Source organism: Corvus hawaiiensis, chromosome 4 (assembly GCF_020740725.1).
Source record: "Corvus hawaiiensis isolate bCorHaw1 chromosome 4, bCorHaw1.pri.cur, whole genome shotgun sequence".
NCBI lineage: Eukaryota > Metazoa > Chordata > Aves > Passeriformes > Corvidae > Corvus > Corvus hawaiiensis.
The window spans coordinates 28826873-28844838 of NC_063216.1; the positions used below are offsets into that span (position 1 = coordinate 28826873).

General features: G+C 52.7%; 2 protein-coding genes across 7 annotated transcripts; both read right to left on the reverse strand.

Moving 5' to 3' along the window:
- Positions 1–1355: 1355 nt before the first annotated feature.
- On the reverse strand, positions 1356–10857 carry LOC125325214 (extracellular serine/threonine protein kinase FAM20C-like). The gene is made up of 10 exons (XM_048302064.1): positions 6218–10857; positions 4567–4742; positions 4402–4480; positions 3811–3903; positions 3514–3629; positions 3022–3202; positions 2797–2906; positions 2037–2118; positions 1880–1939; positions 1356–1794 (listed from the first exon to the last, which is right to left on the reverse strand). Exons 1-10 carry the CDS (start codon positions 6694–6696, stop codon positions 1560–1562), a joined length of 1611 nt encoding a protein of 536 aa, XP_048158021.1. The 5' UTR covers positions 6697–10857; the 3' UTR covers positions 1356–1559.
- An 88-nt stretch (positions 10858–10945) lies between these two features.
- Positions 10946–15167, reverse strand: DNAL4 (dynein axonemal light chain 4). 6 transcript variants are annotated; one of them, XM_048302059.1, is made up of 5 exons: positions 15092–15117; positions 14428–14671; positions 13798–14017; positions 13015–13098; positions 10946–12098 (listed from the first exon to the last, which is right to left on the reverse strand). In XM_048302059.1, exons 3-5 carry the CDS (start codon positions 13867–13869, stop codon positions 11934–11936), a joined length of 321 nt encoding a protein of 106 aa, XP_048158016.1. In that variant the 5' UTR covers positions 13870–14017; positions 14428–14671; positions 15092–15117; the 3' UTR covers positions 10946–11933. The 6 variants fall into 6 exon arrangements, with proteins under 6 accessions (XP_048158016.1, XP_048158019.1, XP_048158020.1 ...); XM_048302062.1 differs by lacking the exon at positions 14428–14671 and having other exon boundaries at positions 15092–15167; XM_048302063.1 differs by lacking the exon at positions 14428–14671 and having other exon boundaries at positions 13798–14020; positions 15092–15125.
- Between the last annotated feature and the right edge of the window lie 2799 nt (positions 15168–17966).

A 17966-nucleotide genomic window follows, 5' to 3' on the forward strand; every position in this document is an offset into this window, starting at 1 on the left:
GCCATCGCTCTCCCCCGCGGGCAGATGGGCTGGCTCGTCAGGGGCGTCTGAGCCAAACTGGGCTGCTCCCATGGGACCTTGAACCGCTTCGGCACAGCTGGGACCTTGTGCAAACTCACCAGGCTGAAAAGACAGCCACCCTCCCACGCCCCGCGTTTTAAATTTGACGGCGCCTCGGAAAAAGATTTGCCTGGGGGAGCTCTGAGAGTGAGGGGAACCTGTAACTGGACACGGTTTGTTTAGGCCGTATCTGTGAGGCACGGTGCAAGAATGGTCCCCCCGGCTTTGGGTATGGGGCAAAAAGGTACTTATATAAAGAGTTAAAAAAAAAATGAAGCTGGCAGAGGGGGAGGAACCTATTGCAAAACAGCCCTGAAACCTTTTCCTCCATGTCCTGGGTTTTGGGGCACAAGCCAGTGCAGCAGCAGGAGGCCGTGCTGTCAGTATCGGGGGGGGGCACACTGCAACAAACCCCAATTCAGCGTCCCCAGCCCCGTTGTGTAATGCAGACAGATCCTCTTTGTCTCCTTTTTTTTTTTTTTTTCTTCCTTTTGAGCCCTTTTTCTTTCCAGCCAAAATCTCTGCCTAGCTTTTCCAGCTTCATCTCCCACTGTGCCAGCTGCCCTTTTTCACCCTTTCCTGTGGCTACCCATCCCTTTGCAAGTGTCTGTCTGGGACAGAGGACATCTCCCCTCCCCAGTGGCACCTTTATCTCTGGCCATGCAGATGGCAATCCCATGTCCCGACCTGGGTACCCTGGCAGTAGCTGTCACAATGGCACCTGCTCCAGCTGACGTACCCCTGCGTGGATTAACCCCCCCGGGAGGCTCAGGGGATAAGCTGGGTGCTGAGCCACCAGGCACTAAGCAGAGTGCACAGCCCCAGGTCAATCCATCCCCTCCTCAGGAGCCACTTTTTCAGGCATAAAGGGAGTCAGCGGCAGTTCCCAGGGGATTTGGGAAGATGTTCTGGGGGGAGTGGGGTTTGTCCTTGCTGCATCCCTGGTCCTGTGGAGGAGGTGGTGATGCCAGAGCCATGGGAGTTTTTGAGTGGGTGTGGGAAGACTGGGGCAAAGATAAGTGAGTGGCTGGGAGCTTGTGCCTCATTTTCCCCACACCAGCAGTGGGGAGTCTCGGCTCTCTTTGGGGGTCACCACGGCATCACCATGCTGGGGGCAGGGGTGCGGCAGAAGGAGATTGCCAGCTGTTCCAGTTTGGCAGCTCTTGCCGGGGAAAGGCAGGAAAAATCCCTACCCTTTCCTAAAAGGCTTTGGAGGGCTGAAGTGACACGTCCAGGCACGTGAGGATAGGCCAGGGCTGGGAAAGCAGCCTTGATGGGGAAGATCACAGCTCGTGTCTTCTCCACTAGACCAACCTTTTTATTTAAATTCCCTCCCTGTCCCAGCTATCCTTACAACCTGCTTTCCTGGTTCATCACGCCACCAGCTCTGGCACCATCAAAAGCTGACGCTACACAGAATCAGAGCTGCACATCGATCCCCACATCATCCTTGGCAGCACACCAAAACACCCCAATCCAGCAGGATTCCCAGCCCCCCATCACACCCATGACCCCACATCATCCACCAGCACCTCTTCCTGGCGCGCTGCCCTGGCCAGGCAGTGTCCCACTGCCGCCAGCACTTTCCCCAGGCGCCGGTCCAGTGCCCACAGGTGGGGCTCGGCCAGGACAGGGGCCAGTGGATCTGTGGCCAGCGCCTCCCGCAGCAGGTCGCTCAGGCGGTAGGGCTGGGTGGCCAGCAGCTGCAGCCGCAGGTAAGTCGACTTCTTGATGCTGCCAGAGATGAGGAGGGAGAGGTCTCAATAGGAGGAGCCTCCCCCCAACAGCAGATCCGGGGTGGGCGGTGGCAGCCCCTTACCTGCAGCACTGCTGGAGGGGGGCCAGGATGGACGGTTCATCACGCGAGTGTGTGCCGAAGCTGGGGGTGGGGAGAAGCCCACCAGGAGGTGTCAGGACGGCATTTCAGCAAGACACCCCCCTTTGCTGTGACTGCTCCCCCTACTCCCCAACTTTACCCACGACCGTTGTCCAGGTGGAGCAGGAAAGTGTCATTCCCAAATTTCTCAAAGGTCTCGTAGTGGTGCCGGTCCATGTTGCCTGTGGCGGGCCAACAAATTTGCCATCAGGTTGTGTGCTGGGAGATGAGAGCAGGGACATGGAGCACGCTCCTGGTGTGAGACTGAAACCCAGAGCCTGGAGGAAAGGGTTGGAGGCACCTCCAGGGTGTCCATCTGGTGGCCATGGCCGTGGAGGGGAACTGAGCAGAGACCCTATGGCCTCCAGGCCCCTTCTCGTCCCAGCAGCCCCACAGAGGGACAACAGTGTCAAATGGAGCAGAAGTAATGGCAAAGGCATGGCTGGGTGGCCAGGAATGAGGAGATGGGAAACTCTCCAAGTCAGATGCCGGTGAGGGGACAGTGCAGGGAGGAAGAAGTGGCCCAGGCACAGGAGAGGCAGCAAGAGCCCTGGGCAGCACCATCTCCGCCTCTGGCTCTCCAGGGGCTGCATGTGACAGTGTGCTGGAAGGCGCATCCCATGTCCAGGGTACTTAGCTGGGATGTCCCTAGAATCTCTTGACCTTCAACTTCTGCCTGGGAAATGCCTTCGTGGCACAGCCCTGTGCTCTCATTGTGGGTAAGACTGAGGCTCACTGCAGCCTGAACAAGTTTGGTCAACAGACCTCGCAGGGCATGGTACCACAGGACATGGAGCCATTTGGGCCTCTTGGTCCTGAGGGACCTCCACAGCCCTCAGCACAGGCATGGAGGGGCTCACCCATGAGGAAATCGAGGATGGTCATGTCGATGAGGTCGAGGAGGCGACGGCCCCTGTCGTAGGGCGGTGTCTCTCGCACCTGAGCGCAGTAGTTGGGGTTCAGCTCCCACCTGGTGGCAGAGGCCGGGGAGGGGAATGGGGCCATGAGAGCGGCTGTGGAGAAGCCCCTTGCCATCTCATGGCTCTGCTGGCCCATGTCCCCACACCCCCCGTGCCCCGTCTCACTCAGCCTTCTTGCTCTTGTGGTAGGAGCGGCGCCAGGGGCTGCGCCAGGAGCGGCGCTTGGCCAGGGTCTTGTCAGGGAGCAGGGCAGCCATGGAGCCCTCCAGCCGGTCCGGTTTGCCGCAGAGGGCGTGCTCGGTGGAGCAGTAGTAGGAGCACTCCCCATAGAAGCAGATGTTACCCGCTGGCCATGGGGACAAAGCAAAGGTTGACAAAGAGAAGGAAGGCAACAAGCCACGACCCCCAGGCAGAGTGGTCAAGCAAGCAGCCAGGGGAGGATGCTCCACCATCCACTCTGGCCATGTGCCACTAGCAAAGCAATGGCAAGGGAGGCTGTGAGGAGCACAGGCCTGTGGCAGGGTAACCATGGGAGCTGGAACAGTCCCCAGCAGGATAGTTTGTCCAAGTGTGGGGGAAGCCAGGGCAGCAGCAGTGAGCTCCAGGTGAGCTCCATCCAGGTGGCCACAGGAGAGGATGGAGAGCATGAAAGGTCACCTGGGGAGATGAAGAAAGTCTTGGCCAGTTTCTTGTCTGTGGTGACATCCCGAATCTCCTTTGTTATGTTGACCAAACGACCAGAAACTGGGGGGATTCGCCGGAAATCCAGGATCCTGAAACACAGAACTTGGAACCATTTCTTACTGACCTCAGCTGGTTTAATCACAGTGAGTTATTAAAACCGACAGGAGACACATCCCTCACAACAGCGAGCAGGAAGTGGGATGAAGGAGCAGTTTCTCTGGTGCTTTGCCAGTATGGGAGGGCAGGGTTGGATGCAAAGCTTATGCTCACCTGTCTAGGTGGAAGGCTGCAATCTCTGCATTGTGCCGCTCAAAGTCTGAGAAGTAGAAGAAATCAATGGGGGTCTCCTGGTCCCGGGTCTGCCTGGAAGGAGAGAGGACGGTGGGGGCAATCATCATGAATGGGGTCACTCCAAGCATGGGATTAGTTCCAAACCACCACTCCCCTTCTGTCCCCTGGTGACACTGGAGACAGCCAGACCCAGTCTCCTCCAGTCACTTCCTGATGGGTGGTGTGGCTCCAAGCCCTCTATCCAGGCTCCCATGCAACCCCTGCCTCCAACTCAAGGGTGGGTAAGCCCTCATGGACTGGAGGCTCCTGGATGGTCCTCATGGACCACCTTCTTCTTTCCACCACTGGAGGTCACTACCCCATCACAAGCTGCATCCAGTTTGCAGCGAGCACGGCCAGGGAAGGCAAGGGAAAGGGGACCATTCTGCTCGCCTCAGTTTTGGGATGGAGGTGCTGAAGTGAGGCAGCGCGTGAAGCATTTCTCCATTTCTCCCTCCATGAGCTGGCTACTCCTCACTACCTAACAGGACCGTGTGGGCGAGGTATAGGGTTGTCCCAGGCTCTACTCACTTCATGGGCTTGAAGAGGGCCTGCCCATAGTTCGGGAACGTCATGATGAGCTTGAGCTGGGTCCCGCCAGACTTCTGGACTGAAAGGAGGCACATGGGGATGAGGGAGGCAGGCAGCAGGCAGGGGGCAGGGCTGTGGACAGGGGTGCAGGCAGGGAGGTGGTACCCGAGCTGACGATCCTTTGCGTGGCCAAATCCCGGAGGAGCGTGGGCAGCAAGGGGTCCCGGCGGGGATACAGCTCATAGCGGTTGATGCCGACATGGAATTTGAGCCAGGTGGGGTAGGTGTCGTAGGCCGTCTTCCCTGTCGGGAGGAGCGTCTCGGCTTTACTGCTGCTGACCCTGCAGCCCGACAGCCACCACCACCCCAACAACAATGACAGCTTTTAGTTGGGACAGGATGGGTCTCGTGTCCCCGGGCCTTTCCTGGGAGCCAGTGCATGGAGGGTGAGATGGGGAGAAAGCCCAGAGCAAGGCCTGGATGGGTTCCAGGTTTCATGGTGGCCCCTGGCCTATATGGCCTCCACGGGGCCCTTGGCACCTGGCAGATCCCACACAAAGTCGGTGGCCAGAAAGACCCACCAGCACGGCTGGATGGGACACAATGTCTTTCTTCCATTCCCCATGGAAAATCCCTGGGCTGATCCTGCTTCTCTCATCCATGCATTTATTTCCCTGCCGGAACAGATCACCTCATTGTTTCTCCCTAATGGATTAGCTCCCAGGAGTACAATCTGCTACACCCCTCCATGTGCTTACTGGGGACACACGTGTGTCCACAGAACAAGGGTGGAGAAGCATGAGCTTTCCAGTCATCCCCAGCACTGACCTGAACTCCCGTCCTCAGCACCCCATTCCCCTTGGGTGGGTTTATCACACACCCCTGGTTTCCCCAGGGGGATAAGTTTGGGTTAGCACTGTGCCTGTCTCTGTGCATCCTGCAAATTTGCAGTTTTCTGGCATTCAAGGGAGCCCCTGGGGGTATCTGCCCCACCTCTGTGCTAGCACACACGGGCACCACAATGGCACAGTTAGCCTAAGGCACCTATAACCCAAATCCATGTCTCTCTCTAGGAAAACACAGACTGTGCATCGATTTCATCAAACCAGACCCAAGGCTACCGATAGGTGGTCCTCAGAGACAAGGCAAATACCCATTTGTGGAAAACAGCTCTTAAGCCAGCTTTTATTCTCTCCCAGTTCTAGCAGGCACCACTTTTGGAAGGTGTGCTTTCCATATGGAAGATGCTATGTGTTACAATGATAAAGCTTTTAATATCTTCCCTTCTAATTAGAGGTTAGTAGTCCAAAGATAAAAACAGACAGCCATCAGCAGTGAGCTCACCATACGGCTGAGCCTAAAGAGGTCAGGCAATATCCTGCAAAATGCAGGACAGAAACGGTTAGAGGCAACCTACATTGCAGGCTTTGCATCTTCACCATACCAAGAGAGGGGGATAAAACTGGTTAGAAATCTGGAGTAGGGACTTCCTCATATACAGAGAGAGAGACTAAGGGCTAGTCTGCATTGGGGAAAGGAAGGAGCTGAGGAGATCACCTAATAGATATCCATAATACAGTGAATAATTCAAGAGTCGCCTTTGGCTTTGCTGTGTGCTACAAGCTTATGGGTAGCAGCCCAAAAGCTCAGGGCTAGGAGAGGATTTAAGATATGAGAAGAGCATGCTTAGCAATGGGGGCCCCTCTGGGGTAGGATGCTGATCTACATAAGGAAACAACATGTTTGGTCCCTGCTGCTTGTCCCCTCAAGTCCACATATCCCCCAAATGCAAGCTAGAGTTGAGCTTGCTCCTCACCATTCGTCACTCCCGCTGCTGTGCAGGCTGAACTTCTCCATGGGGTTGACGATAAACAGCTTGTCTTTCTCTGTCACCTCTGGGATTGGGATGTTGTAAAGAGGATGCTCGAAGAGTGCTGCCAGCTTTGATCCCTTGGTCCACCCTGCGTTCCCCTCTTCGTGCTGCTGTTGGACCCCTGGCTCTCCAGCCCTTACATGCAGCCCCACTCTCCATGGCTGGGAACTTTTCTCCAAGGAGCCATTGCTTCCACTGAAATCCTGAAGGATTCGCAGGCTCAGCTTTTTGAGGCCAGCTGGCATGGGGCTGCCTGACAGGACACCCACAGCTTTTGGTGCTTTTGTATCACAGCCACACGGCCTGTGGGCTGTGGGGAGAGCAAAATCCATCACCAGGTGCACAAGAAGGGCCAAGAGCAGAAGAAAGAGAAGGCTGATTTTAAATTTCCTCTGGAAAAGCGTTTGCAGCCGGCACCGCATCCTTCCTCATACAAAATGCTCAGCAAGGGATGGCTATCCACACAAGGTTTAAAATGTTGGTGTGGCTACAGCCTCCGTGCAAAAATAGGAGAGAGGTTTCCTGGATTTAGAGCATTGCAACTAAAGAGCAACTGGTGCAAGGCAGAGTGACAGGAACGATCTGTCACCACGGCACCTCACAGTGTGACACCACCAGGAGGGGACAGGAGGTTGTGGTGGGGTTTATCAGCGCTGATAAGGGTCAAGCTGGCACTGCCAAGGTTAGAGTGAACAGGGCAAGTTCCAAATCAATAGCTGCAAGGCTGGCTCAGGGACAGCAACGGGTGCAGATGACCCCCTACTGTCCTGTCTCTCTGTGCTGCCACCTGCACAGGGCTGCAGAACATTTCCTTGAACACAGGGCATTAAAATGGTTCTGCCCTTCTGCAGCACACACCCTGCCAAGCACTATGTAGCCCCATTCCCCATGTTCATCATAGCTGTACTCTCAGAATCCAGAAGAATTTTTTTTCCCATTGCTCGGCCAAATCAATTTTATCACTCTTCCCCATCCATTCAAAATCAGTTGTACTCAAGCCCACTCTCAAAAACCACTCAAACTAGGTAAAATAAAGGGGATGAGTATCAACATTGCTGCGAGGGAAAATGCTGGGCAGGCCGTGTAAGGAGGGGCTACCAGGCTGCTGAGTTTCATGGGCAGGGATGCTCCCAGGGCCTCTAAAGCAGGTAGGGGAGGCAGGCAGGCAGGAGTGGGGATACTGCCTTTGGCATTGGCACAGAGGAGCAGTGGGACCCACCAAGTGCTGGGCAGGATTGGCAGTTTGTGGAAGGGAAGAGCATTTCCTTTTACAAGAAATTCACTTTTTCGGTGACACCCAGGGACACAGAGCTGGGATGCGTACACAAAAATGGTTCATGACTTGTAGGGGTGGAGCTTTGTATTTGATAAGGGACAGAGAAGCACAGGACCACCTGCAAAAAGTCTGGGGGCTGGGGTACAGAGTCTGGCACAATATTTCTTTTCTCTTTGATCTTCCAAAGGATGCAGAAGGCATGTGAAATCCCATACATCATATAGTCCTTCCTTGTCGCGTGGTGCACCAGCAGCCAGCTTGCAAATCCTCACTCCCAGCCAGGGGAGTGGGATCAGAGGGGAGGAGGGGATATTCTGCTGCCCTCCCCGCACCGTCCTGTGCGGGCTCCTTCCGCGTGTGTCTCGGTCCCCTCCCAGGCGGCGCGCTGGGAACGCGGCGTCCCCGGCGTTCTTGGCTCGCGTGTCCCACGGCGCGACAGTTGCCTGGAAACCGCCTCCGGCTGCCACCATCACCGCCCCAGATTCAGCCAGCCCCGCGTTCCCTGCCTTCTGCTAACAAGATGGCCGAGGAGAGCCGGGGCAGGCGAGGAGGAGGACAGCTTCCCAGCCCGGCTGGCGAGCTCGAAGGCCCGCAGAAGGAGCTGGTGGAGGGGAGCAGATGGCTTCCCTGGGTGGGGGAACACAGCGTCTTGCTTCGGGAAGTTCGCTGAATTCAGTCCGGACACACGGCTCAGAAAGAAGGCCCCTAGGAGGGGCTGTAGCTGGAACATGGGATCATTAGGTCATGGCTCAGGAAAAAAACAACCAACCAAAACACCCACTCCGTGTACTAAATGATCGCATCAGAGGACCTGGGCTCGGCTCCCGGAGCAGGGCCACAGATTTCTTTATTCCAGAGTGAGCCCTGGAGACCTCCTCCTTCTGGTGCCCCAAACCAGCTCCAAACTGGGCTGGAGGGGATAGAAACTTCCTTCTCACGTCCTTTAGTCAGATAGGCACAGGGACCCTATGGGCTGAAGCCACCCTACTGTTAGTCCCATTCCCAGATACTGAAGCTTAAAATCCTACCACATCACCCTGATTTAGCATCCCAGTGGAAAGTAAAGGCAGGGGGCTTGGGTGAGGCATTTGCCACCCTTAGCACTTCAATACTGCCATTAAATATTAACCAAAAGATTTTTCAGCAAGTCAGACATGAGCCTGCAGCAACAGAGAAGAGCTGGAGACGTTCAAAGCCTGCCCCGATCACCTGACAAGCACTTCGGTGTACCTTGTTGCCATGACATCATCATAGAGACGTGGTTGAATTTGCACCTCTTTCTTCTCATCTCCCCCCTCCAGCTCTTCCTCCATCCTCCCAGCAGATTCAAGTCACCTTTGGGGCGGAGGAGGAGCCCTACATCCGAGGACATTTTCACTGCCGGCTCCAAATCAGGACTCAGCAGCAGCTGATAATGATGTTCCCATCTCCCCTCAGCAGGGAGGGATGAAGTCATGAGGCACAGCCTCTGAGCTGCTATCACAGATTTAGGGGACGGGTGGATAGAAAAAGTCATTTTGGCTGGCACCCATCCATCACTCTCCATTTTTCATCTCATTTTCTACATCTGACTCAGCCTGATGCTTTGATGGGTAATGGCAGCAATATGCAGGGGGGCATGAAATGAGAGGGAAACATAATAGCAAGCAAACTGTTGCCAACTTTCCACTGAAAATCCGTAAGTAAAAATCATCCAGAGCAATTTTATAGTAAAAAGTAGAGAGGCCTTAGAGGCTCTAAAGCATCATAGAATCAATAGTTTGGGTTGGAAGAGACCTTTAGAGGTCACCCAGTCCAATGCCCCTGCAATGAGCAGGGACACCTTGAACCAGATTATGTTGCTCAGAGCCTCATCCAACCGATCCCTGAGTGTTTCCAGGGGTGGGGCACCCACCACCTCTTGGGGCAACCTGTTCCAGTGTTTCACCACCCTCATTCTAAAAGACTTCTTCTCAATATCCAATCTGGAACAAACCTCTTCTAGTTGAAAACCTCTAAGCCTTGTCCTATCACAACAGGCCCTTCTGAAGTCCCTCTCCAGCTTTTCTGGTGCTGAGGCTTGTGCTTTCAGCTACAATGCCAACGACGGGCATGCAAACCAGCTAACAAGGGTTTGCCTCTTCATGGTAACTTCCTGTAGGAAAGCTGTTACCCTTGGGAACAAAAACAGCCTGCCACTCTCCTGTGAGTCACCTTGCACTTACCTAGCGAGAATGGCAGCGTGGAAGCTGACTTGCTGCACATTCACACAAAGCTCACCTCAATCTGTTTGCACACTCAGGCTTTGAGAAGGCTGGGGAGCACTCACCCTTCCCTTGTTGCCAATGCAGGTCACAGAGACATTAGCTTGGGTCAGCTGGTGGCCAAAAAGATAAACAGGCAGCAAGTCCAAGAGATTGTGTGCTGAGGTCAGCAGCTCCCTGTGGTCATCTGCAGGTCACCACGACCCTGCAGATGCCCATGAGCAGCATGCCTCTGCATATGCACAGAGCAGTTAATTATTCATTAGTGTGAAAGAGGCACGATTAAAGTGACCGTGGTATGGCTGAAGGTATCATCCTACTCCAGTACAGGGCATTCCAAAGACACTGGCTTTACCTCTTCCTCTGAATTTAGAAGAGACAGAAAGTTGCAGAAGAGGAAATAATCTTTTCCACCTGCCAGCTGCAGAAAGTGTTGTCAACAGCACTATCTTCATGTAAAGGCAGCCAGCTGGAGGGACACAGAGCAACTGCACAATGAGATAGCTCAAAGGATTTGGGCTCTTCTATACAGCACAGCAATCCTGATCATGGGGCAGGTATCATGGTACCAACCTACCCTGGCCCAGCAAAGCACAGATGGTCCAAATTTGAAATAATTCTTAGTTGTCTTCATATTACTCCAATTCCTGGCTCCCTGACATAATGAAATTGAGAAAGGACATCTCTAGCGTAACACTTGAGGTTTAGAAAAGGAACAAAAGGAATTGTAAGACCAGGTTGATCCACCACAGGCATTAATGCAGAAAGATCCTTCAGACTTGGAACTATGGACTAGAAGTGTCAGCTAGCAACATTCTGAGAGGAAATCTGAAAATTATGGAAGCCACAAATATGAGACTCCAATGGTCAGAGTTGAGGCACACTGGTGGGGCAGCAGACACAGCTACATTCCCTTGCTGCTACTGCTTAGACAGCTGCCTGGACAGAAGGATGTGGCCGGCAGCACCATGGGCCTGGCAACCTTCCTCACCATCGTGGCTTGCCCTGGTAAAAGGAACAAAACAGGGAGGCTGAGAGTCACACAGGAAATCTGCAGGATGGAGATCTGTCACTGTCCTCTGCCTGTGCTACACCATTGCTTACTTATTTCCATGTTTGTTGAACCACTTGGCCTACATAAACGCACGCAAAGACATTTTACTAAACTTTTATTGTAAAAACACAGTTGCCCAGGTTTTATAAATAAGCCATACACGTAACATAGTTACGCTCATTCGATCCTCCAACACCAACGGTTTTAAAAACTGAAACAGGCTAAAAGAAAGACATTGGGTTTCTGATGACCAAGTTATATTTCACATGGAGCCTCCTTCCTCTGTCAGCCTCCAAACAAGATGCTGAAAGTACACAGCACTTGCAACACCCCCAGGAACTGACAGGGAGGCATTTGAGCCTTAAAAAGAGCTCTCACCCACTCCCCAGGCGTCGTCAGCCGCCTGTGTTTTCATGCTGTCTCCGTGTGCTGTGGGTGAGAAAGGAGGGGGCAGTTTGCATAGCAACCTCCTACACTCAGGCAGCTCAGCTGTTGTACCCTCCCAAAACAGCAGGGAAGGGCAAGCTGGGACTGCTTCCCTGTGGCTCACACCTCCACAGGCAGCCTGAAGGGAGACCCTTGGTGCTGTCAGGTCTGCACAGACATCTTAGAAGGGAGGAAGAATGTATAAGCAGATCCAGAGAGAGGAAAGACAGGTGCTGGTCAGAGCCATACTGCATGGTAGTGGAGAAAGCAGAGGAGAGAGGAAACTATGTGGAATAAGTGGGAGTTTAAAAAACCATAGGGCTAGATAGCACCTTTTTGCTTTTGCTTTCCCCTGCTAGCGCTGCCATGTAGTGTGTTGTGAGATTACCTATTCCTCATCTCTCCCCTGCTTCAGCTCAAACACCAAGGAAAGAGCCAGACAGATGAGAAATCCCACAAGCAAGGACAGGACAGTTTAGCAAGTTTATACACACACACACACCAACTTTATGTATCCCACAGAACTGTTACGTCAGTATGAAAAAAAGAAATCTTGACATTTAAGTATTAAAAATAAAGCCCCACCTCCAGATCATACAAAACTTGTCAAGAGCAGGAAGAAATCTCTTGTATTCAGCAAGTCTGGGACCCGGCCAGGGGTCAGGAGCACTTCCAGACGCACACGGCCAGGCTGCCACCAAAGAACATGTACAGCAGGTTCTTCACCTCGTGAGTGATCTCAAAGCCAAAACCTTCCCCAATCACCACATGCCAGGAGGACCCAAATTTCTTGTCCATTGTCTCTTTGATCATCTTGGCAGCACTCTGGAGAATGTTAAGGAAGAGAACATAGGGTGAGATAAAGCAAGCAGGGAGGTTTTATGCAAATATCCCCATAGTCTTCTCCTCCCTTTAAGACTACTCAAGCCACAGGCAACAGGTATAGCAGCTGCACCACAGGAATTGGGAGCTCCCCAGAGGTACACACAAGGGTAGAACTGGTCTCAGCAGCCTCCAGCACAGCAGCTAGGAGCAATTAATGAACCGCATCACTTCTGCTGTTCACACAGTCTGAAGCAAGAGTTCCGCTTTAGATGCTGCTGGAGTTATGCTGGTTGCGGTGACCATGAGAGGAGATTCAGGTCACTAAGCTGCAGCTATTTTTACAGGAGTCCATTATTTTTCTCCAGGTAATTACCAAAACACTGAAAGTAGGCTGACTTTTAAAAGGCTCATTTCTCCCAGATCACACTCTGCTTGATCCAAAAAAAAAAAGCAGAGGAAGATTTTGCAGTGACAGGCGGTGCCCTGCCCATAAAGCAAGGTATGTTTTCCCTTTATTGTTGGTCCTAAAGCCAAAAGGGAATACTTAACAGAATTTCATATACTCATCCCCAAAACAAGAGACTCCACACAGTTCTGAACCAAGCCCTCAGGACACAGGGCATTTTATGAACAGAGTGGAAGCATGTGTCAGGAAGGCAGGAAAAGCAAGGAGGTAAAGTTTGGGAGCCAGCACCACTACTAACGTCTACAAAGTGCTCTTACGGATCTTGCAGACCAAGGGAACTGAATCTGAGGTCCAGCCAAGCTCTTTGCCTCCTTCTACCCTAGCTCAGTGCAGAGAGAGTAATAGGATGTCAGGACCTGACTCTGCTCTGCCCTGCACTCTTACCCTGCTCCTGCAGGTGCCCTGAGCTGCAGTAACAGTGGGCTGCCTATTTTGGGAGGTGGCCAGTACCTCATTGTTGGTGGCGTGCTTCTCACAGGCCGTGACACACAGCTCCATGGTCTCCACGCGCATCTCCTCCGGCATGTCCGAGTGCTGGCAAGAGCAAACAGACAAGGCAACTAAGCAGAAAAATAAGAGCTGGACACAAGACAACAGTAAGTCGGTCTTACTTCTTCACTGGCTCTTTTGGGGGCTTAGACATAGTAAATATGAAAATGGCTTATTGCATTATAAGTGAACCATTCCTCCAGCCAATGAGGAATTCTTGTTTACCTACACAAAAACTAGCATTGTGCAAGCACAGCTTAAAGGAGGAGATCAAGACATTTGCCAGTTTTTCTGCTGTAAGATAAAGGGAAAGCATGTTAATACCGTTTTAACCACAGTCCTTAATTATTGCTATATGAGTAAAAAGTTTAAATTACACAGCCTTTTCTGCTGCTGCTATCTGTCTGGCTACCAAGATCTTTTGCTCCAGCTTCTCTAGGACAAAAAAGCAAGCTGCATCCAAAACACAGGAGAGGGCTCCAAAGGCAGCGTGCTCTCAATCTGTTTGATGGATCACTTGCCCCAGGCTTCCTCTGGTTGACATGGGGAACACCAGTGCTATTAGATTTCCCTGGGAGAGGTCAAGGGCAGGGAGAAAGCAGCAGTGACAACCAGGATCCCTCCACAGGACCATCAGTATACATGTTCTCACAATAGCTACTCAGTGGGAGAAGGATAGTAAGAATGAAGGCAGATTTTCATATCTCTGACACCGGTAAATGTGTAATCCATCCCCCTCCTTACCCTAATCAGAGGAAAACTGTGAAGCCTTTTATAATCAGCCTCGTCCTTTTTTTCCTCCTCAGTTTCTTCCATGTTCCTTCCACAGAGAGTCCAGGAAGGGGAGGAGGGGCTGCCCGGAGTTCAGCAAAGTGCTACGGCACAGCCGGCTGAGAGGAACAGGGCTCTGTGCTCCTCTCTGACCGGCTTCAGCAGGAGGAGTCACTTCTTGGCTGAGAGGACACTGCTTCAACAAAAATAAACATGGGCAAGAGACAGATGGCTTTCAATTAAAACAAAAGGCAAATGAAACTATTACGAGAATATCATGCTATCTCACTAGCCATTTCCGCAACACCACCTTCACACCCCACTGAGAGCCTTAGCTCATAGACCACTAATGCAAACAAATTATTAAACCGTATCGTTTTCCATAAGTGAGGAGCACAGCACTTCCCAGAAGCACCAATGGAGCTTAAGGGAAGAGCTGAGCCAAGGTACAGCTTTCAACAGAGACAAGAGAACAATATATCAGCTGCTACCACTCTTGATTAATTCCAAAAGGATTTTCCCAGGATGCTATTATCTGCAAGAGTTTCAAACTGCACACGACAAGAGAAGGGTAGGAGTATTTTAGGCACAGAATCTGCGTACTTGTCTGGACGGAAATGTTTAACAGGAACATCTTGGTCTCGTTTGTGCACTTGCTCCTCAGATCCCCGAGCATTTGCCAGCTGGGGAGGGCCATATGGGAAAACTCTGGACGTGCCTCAGGGCCTCATTACCAACCTGCCTCTACTCGGGCAACGCAGAGGCACAGCACTGACTGAGAGATTCAGAGCATTTCACCGCGGTCTTCCCTCTGGTTCTTTCACCCACAACAAAGCATCTTCCTCTCCTACCCAGGGAGAGCAAGGGTGAGCCCATATTAAAAAGAAAACGAAACAAACACGGTGTCAGGCGACGCACCAGTCATTTATGCCACGTACATGGAGCTGTTGGCTAAAGCACCAAGTCAGACACACCACCAACCCTCACATGGGGGGCCGCGGGACCCGCAGGTGTCCCAAACCACGACCTCCGCAGCACAGAACCCCCGCCTGGCTGGCACCACCCCCGGGAGCCAGTTCAATACCCAGCCCTAGCCCGGGACGTGCCCGCAGCCACAACCCGAGGGTGTGAGGCAGCGGAACGCGGCCCGAGCGGACCGCACACCCGAAGCGGCCCCGCCACGCCGGTCCGCCGCCCTCGGCCCCGCGGAGGAAGAGCTCGGCCAGCGGCGCTGAGCGGCCCCGCGGAGCTCCGGGCGCGGCCTCACCTGCGCGGCCGCCGCGGCCCAGCGCCGTTGCTAAGGAAGAGCCGCGCTTGTCATAGCAACGGGCGCGGGAAGTCCCGCCCACCTCGGCGTCCATTGGACGGAGCGCGCCGCTCGGCGCGTCTGATTGGCTGCCTCCCTGCCGGCCGCCGCGCGGGGCCTTGGGGCGCTGGCGGCGGTGGGGTGGCCGCGGAGCGCCTGTGCTGTGCGGGCCCGGCCTCAGAGCCGCCCCGCCGCCCCCCAGCCTGATGTTTTCCTGACCTAAAACCCCTTAGGGGCCTGGTTCTACATATTTTTTCTTTTAAACAACAAGGATAAATATAAGAACAAGAAGCGATTTGGGGCAATTTTGGTTTTTTCTTTAATCACAGAATCATGTTTAAAAAGCCCTCTGAGATCGTGGAGTGCAGCCTCTGACCGAACACCGCCTTGGCAGCCAGGCCATGGCACTGAGTGCCACGTCCAGTCTTCCCTTAAACGCCTCCAGGGACGGTGACTCCACCACCTCCCTGGGCAGCCCATCCCAATGCCCAATCACCCTTTCTGTGAAGAAATTCCTCCTAATGTCCAACCCGAACCTCCCCGGTGCAGCTTAAGGCTCTGTTCCCTTGTCCTGTCGGGTTGCTTGGGAGAAAGAAGCTGACCTCCACCTGGCCACAGCCTCCTTTCAGGGGACTGGAGAGTGATCAGGTCTCGCCTGAGCCTCCTCCTCTCCAGGCTAAACAATCCCAGCTCCCTCAATTGCACAGGACTTGTGCTCCAGACCCTTCACTAGCTCCATTGCCCCTCTCTGGACATGCCCCAGCACCTCAATGTCCTTCCTGAACTGGGGGCTCCAGAACTGGACACAGTTCTCATTTTGTGGGAGAGGCAACAGCTCACATTTGCACGTCAATGGGAGTGTAAAGAAGAAGAAAGTGAGACTGAGGGGATGAATCATGAGTTTGCAAACAGCTCCTATAGCACCAGCCTCCATCCCCACTGAGAAAATCCCCTCCCGCCCTCCATAGCTTTGTGCTTGTAATGTATGTTTGTTTTGAGGTTCTTCTTGGCTCTGGGCTTGCTACAAAACCTCTGTTGTCTCCGTGCCCTGCTAGCCAAATAAGCCTCTAAACCAGGGTTTAAACAGCTTTCAGGGAGGTCCAGGGTTGTATTCATCTTAAATTAACAGAGATGGAGATCAGCAAGCTCCAGGATAACGCCAAGGGAAAGACTTCTGTGCAAAGCCCCAGCTGCTGGGTGTGCTGCCTGGGTTTCCATCAGTCGCCATCCTTGTGTTGCAGAGTGGCTCATGGGTCTATTTTTCACGTGGTCCTTCTGGCTGGCGTGTGTTTGAAACATTCTTGCTGCTCGCTGTCTGCCGAAAGAAGAATTTTCTTTCCAGCTGTTTGAGAAGGAAAAGAGTGGGGGAGGAACAATCTAGGCGCTCTCCTGTCCCTGCCAGCTCAGGAGTCCTCTTCCCTAGCATGAAGCTCTGCCCTGTGATTACAGGGAGAACACCTTGTTATCTCTTTAACAGGTTCAGCAGTGAATCCAACCTCCTGGCTGTCCTTTGCCTGACAGAGCAGTGCTGGAGGCAGGGAAGCTGCCTTTGGGTTTGGAAAGACAAAGCTGCAGTGATCATTCATCTTTTCCTTTTCTGTCACTGCTGGTGGTGACAAAAATGAGGCACTGCCTCCTGTGCCGCTCGTTCTCCTACCATTCCTGCCTCCTGGGCTAATTCCCTCTCCTTCCTCTTTTGGGCCTCTTGCAATGAGGCAGGCACAGAGCTAAAATTGTCAAGAGACAGATAAAAGCTGGGAGATCATCATTTTTTCTTTGCAGACAAGATAATTAGGAAGAGAATCTCTGCGAGGAAGAAGATCTTTCCATCATCATTACTTTATCTCCAGGCAGCTACTCTAATCTCTCCGGGGACACGGCACTTTCAAGCACTGTATTCTTGCTGTGTTTTTTTTAATGCTTTAATCCCTGTGTAATTCACCCACTTTTACTACCAAGCAGCGAGTGTGAGCTGGTGTGTTTGTGTGCATGTGCCTCTGTGCGTGGGGCAGGGGGGAGCACACTTGTCTGAGTCTGGGTTCGATTAAACGTGTTTTGGTTCTGATCATTGTGACCCCAGGGAGCATTTCCCTCGGGGAATGCTGGGACTGCTTGTGAGGATTATTCATCAGTGGCTCCGAGGTGAGAATCTAAGGGAAAATGGCCAAAAAAAACCCTGCCCAAAGATAGGAAAAACAATGTTTTTGTGATTGTGGTGGGTGATACAGCGGGGCTGCAAGATAGAGATGCCTCATTAAGAAGGAGAGCGTTCTGCTGGCCTGCCTCCATCTACCGTGCCTTAACAAAATGTGAGCAGTTGGTTTCTGGACCCTCAAGTGCAGGGTTTCCAGAGGCTGCCTCTGTATAACTCAGCAAGCCAGTCAGAGCCCTGTTGAGCCAACAAAGGTTGTGTGTACTGGTCCTTTTGCTGCTGGCTCTGACAGCAGAGACAGCACGTCACCTGGTCTTTAGTTTTCAATACCAAGTGATCAGGTGCCCTTCTTAGGTGAAAGCAAGTCCAGAGCAAGGGTCCAATTCACCCCTGTGGATCTGTAGGGAGCTGGAATTGTTGCTTTGCTCCGGCTGCTCATACCTTATTTGCCACTAATCAGAGGTAGAAACTCTTTCATCCCTTTGTTTTCAGCAGCCACAGTGAAATGCATTGAAACAAAGTGCAATTTGCCTCCTGATGTGAGGGCATGTTGTACTCCTTAGCTGAACACAGAAAAGTAACCAATGACTGCAAAATATACATATATGGAATAAATATATTGCCTCGTGCTTTCTTTTAGCCATCTTCATTGACCAGACAGCAGGCTGACTCTTCATCAGGTGG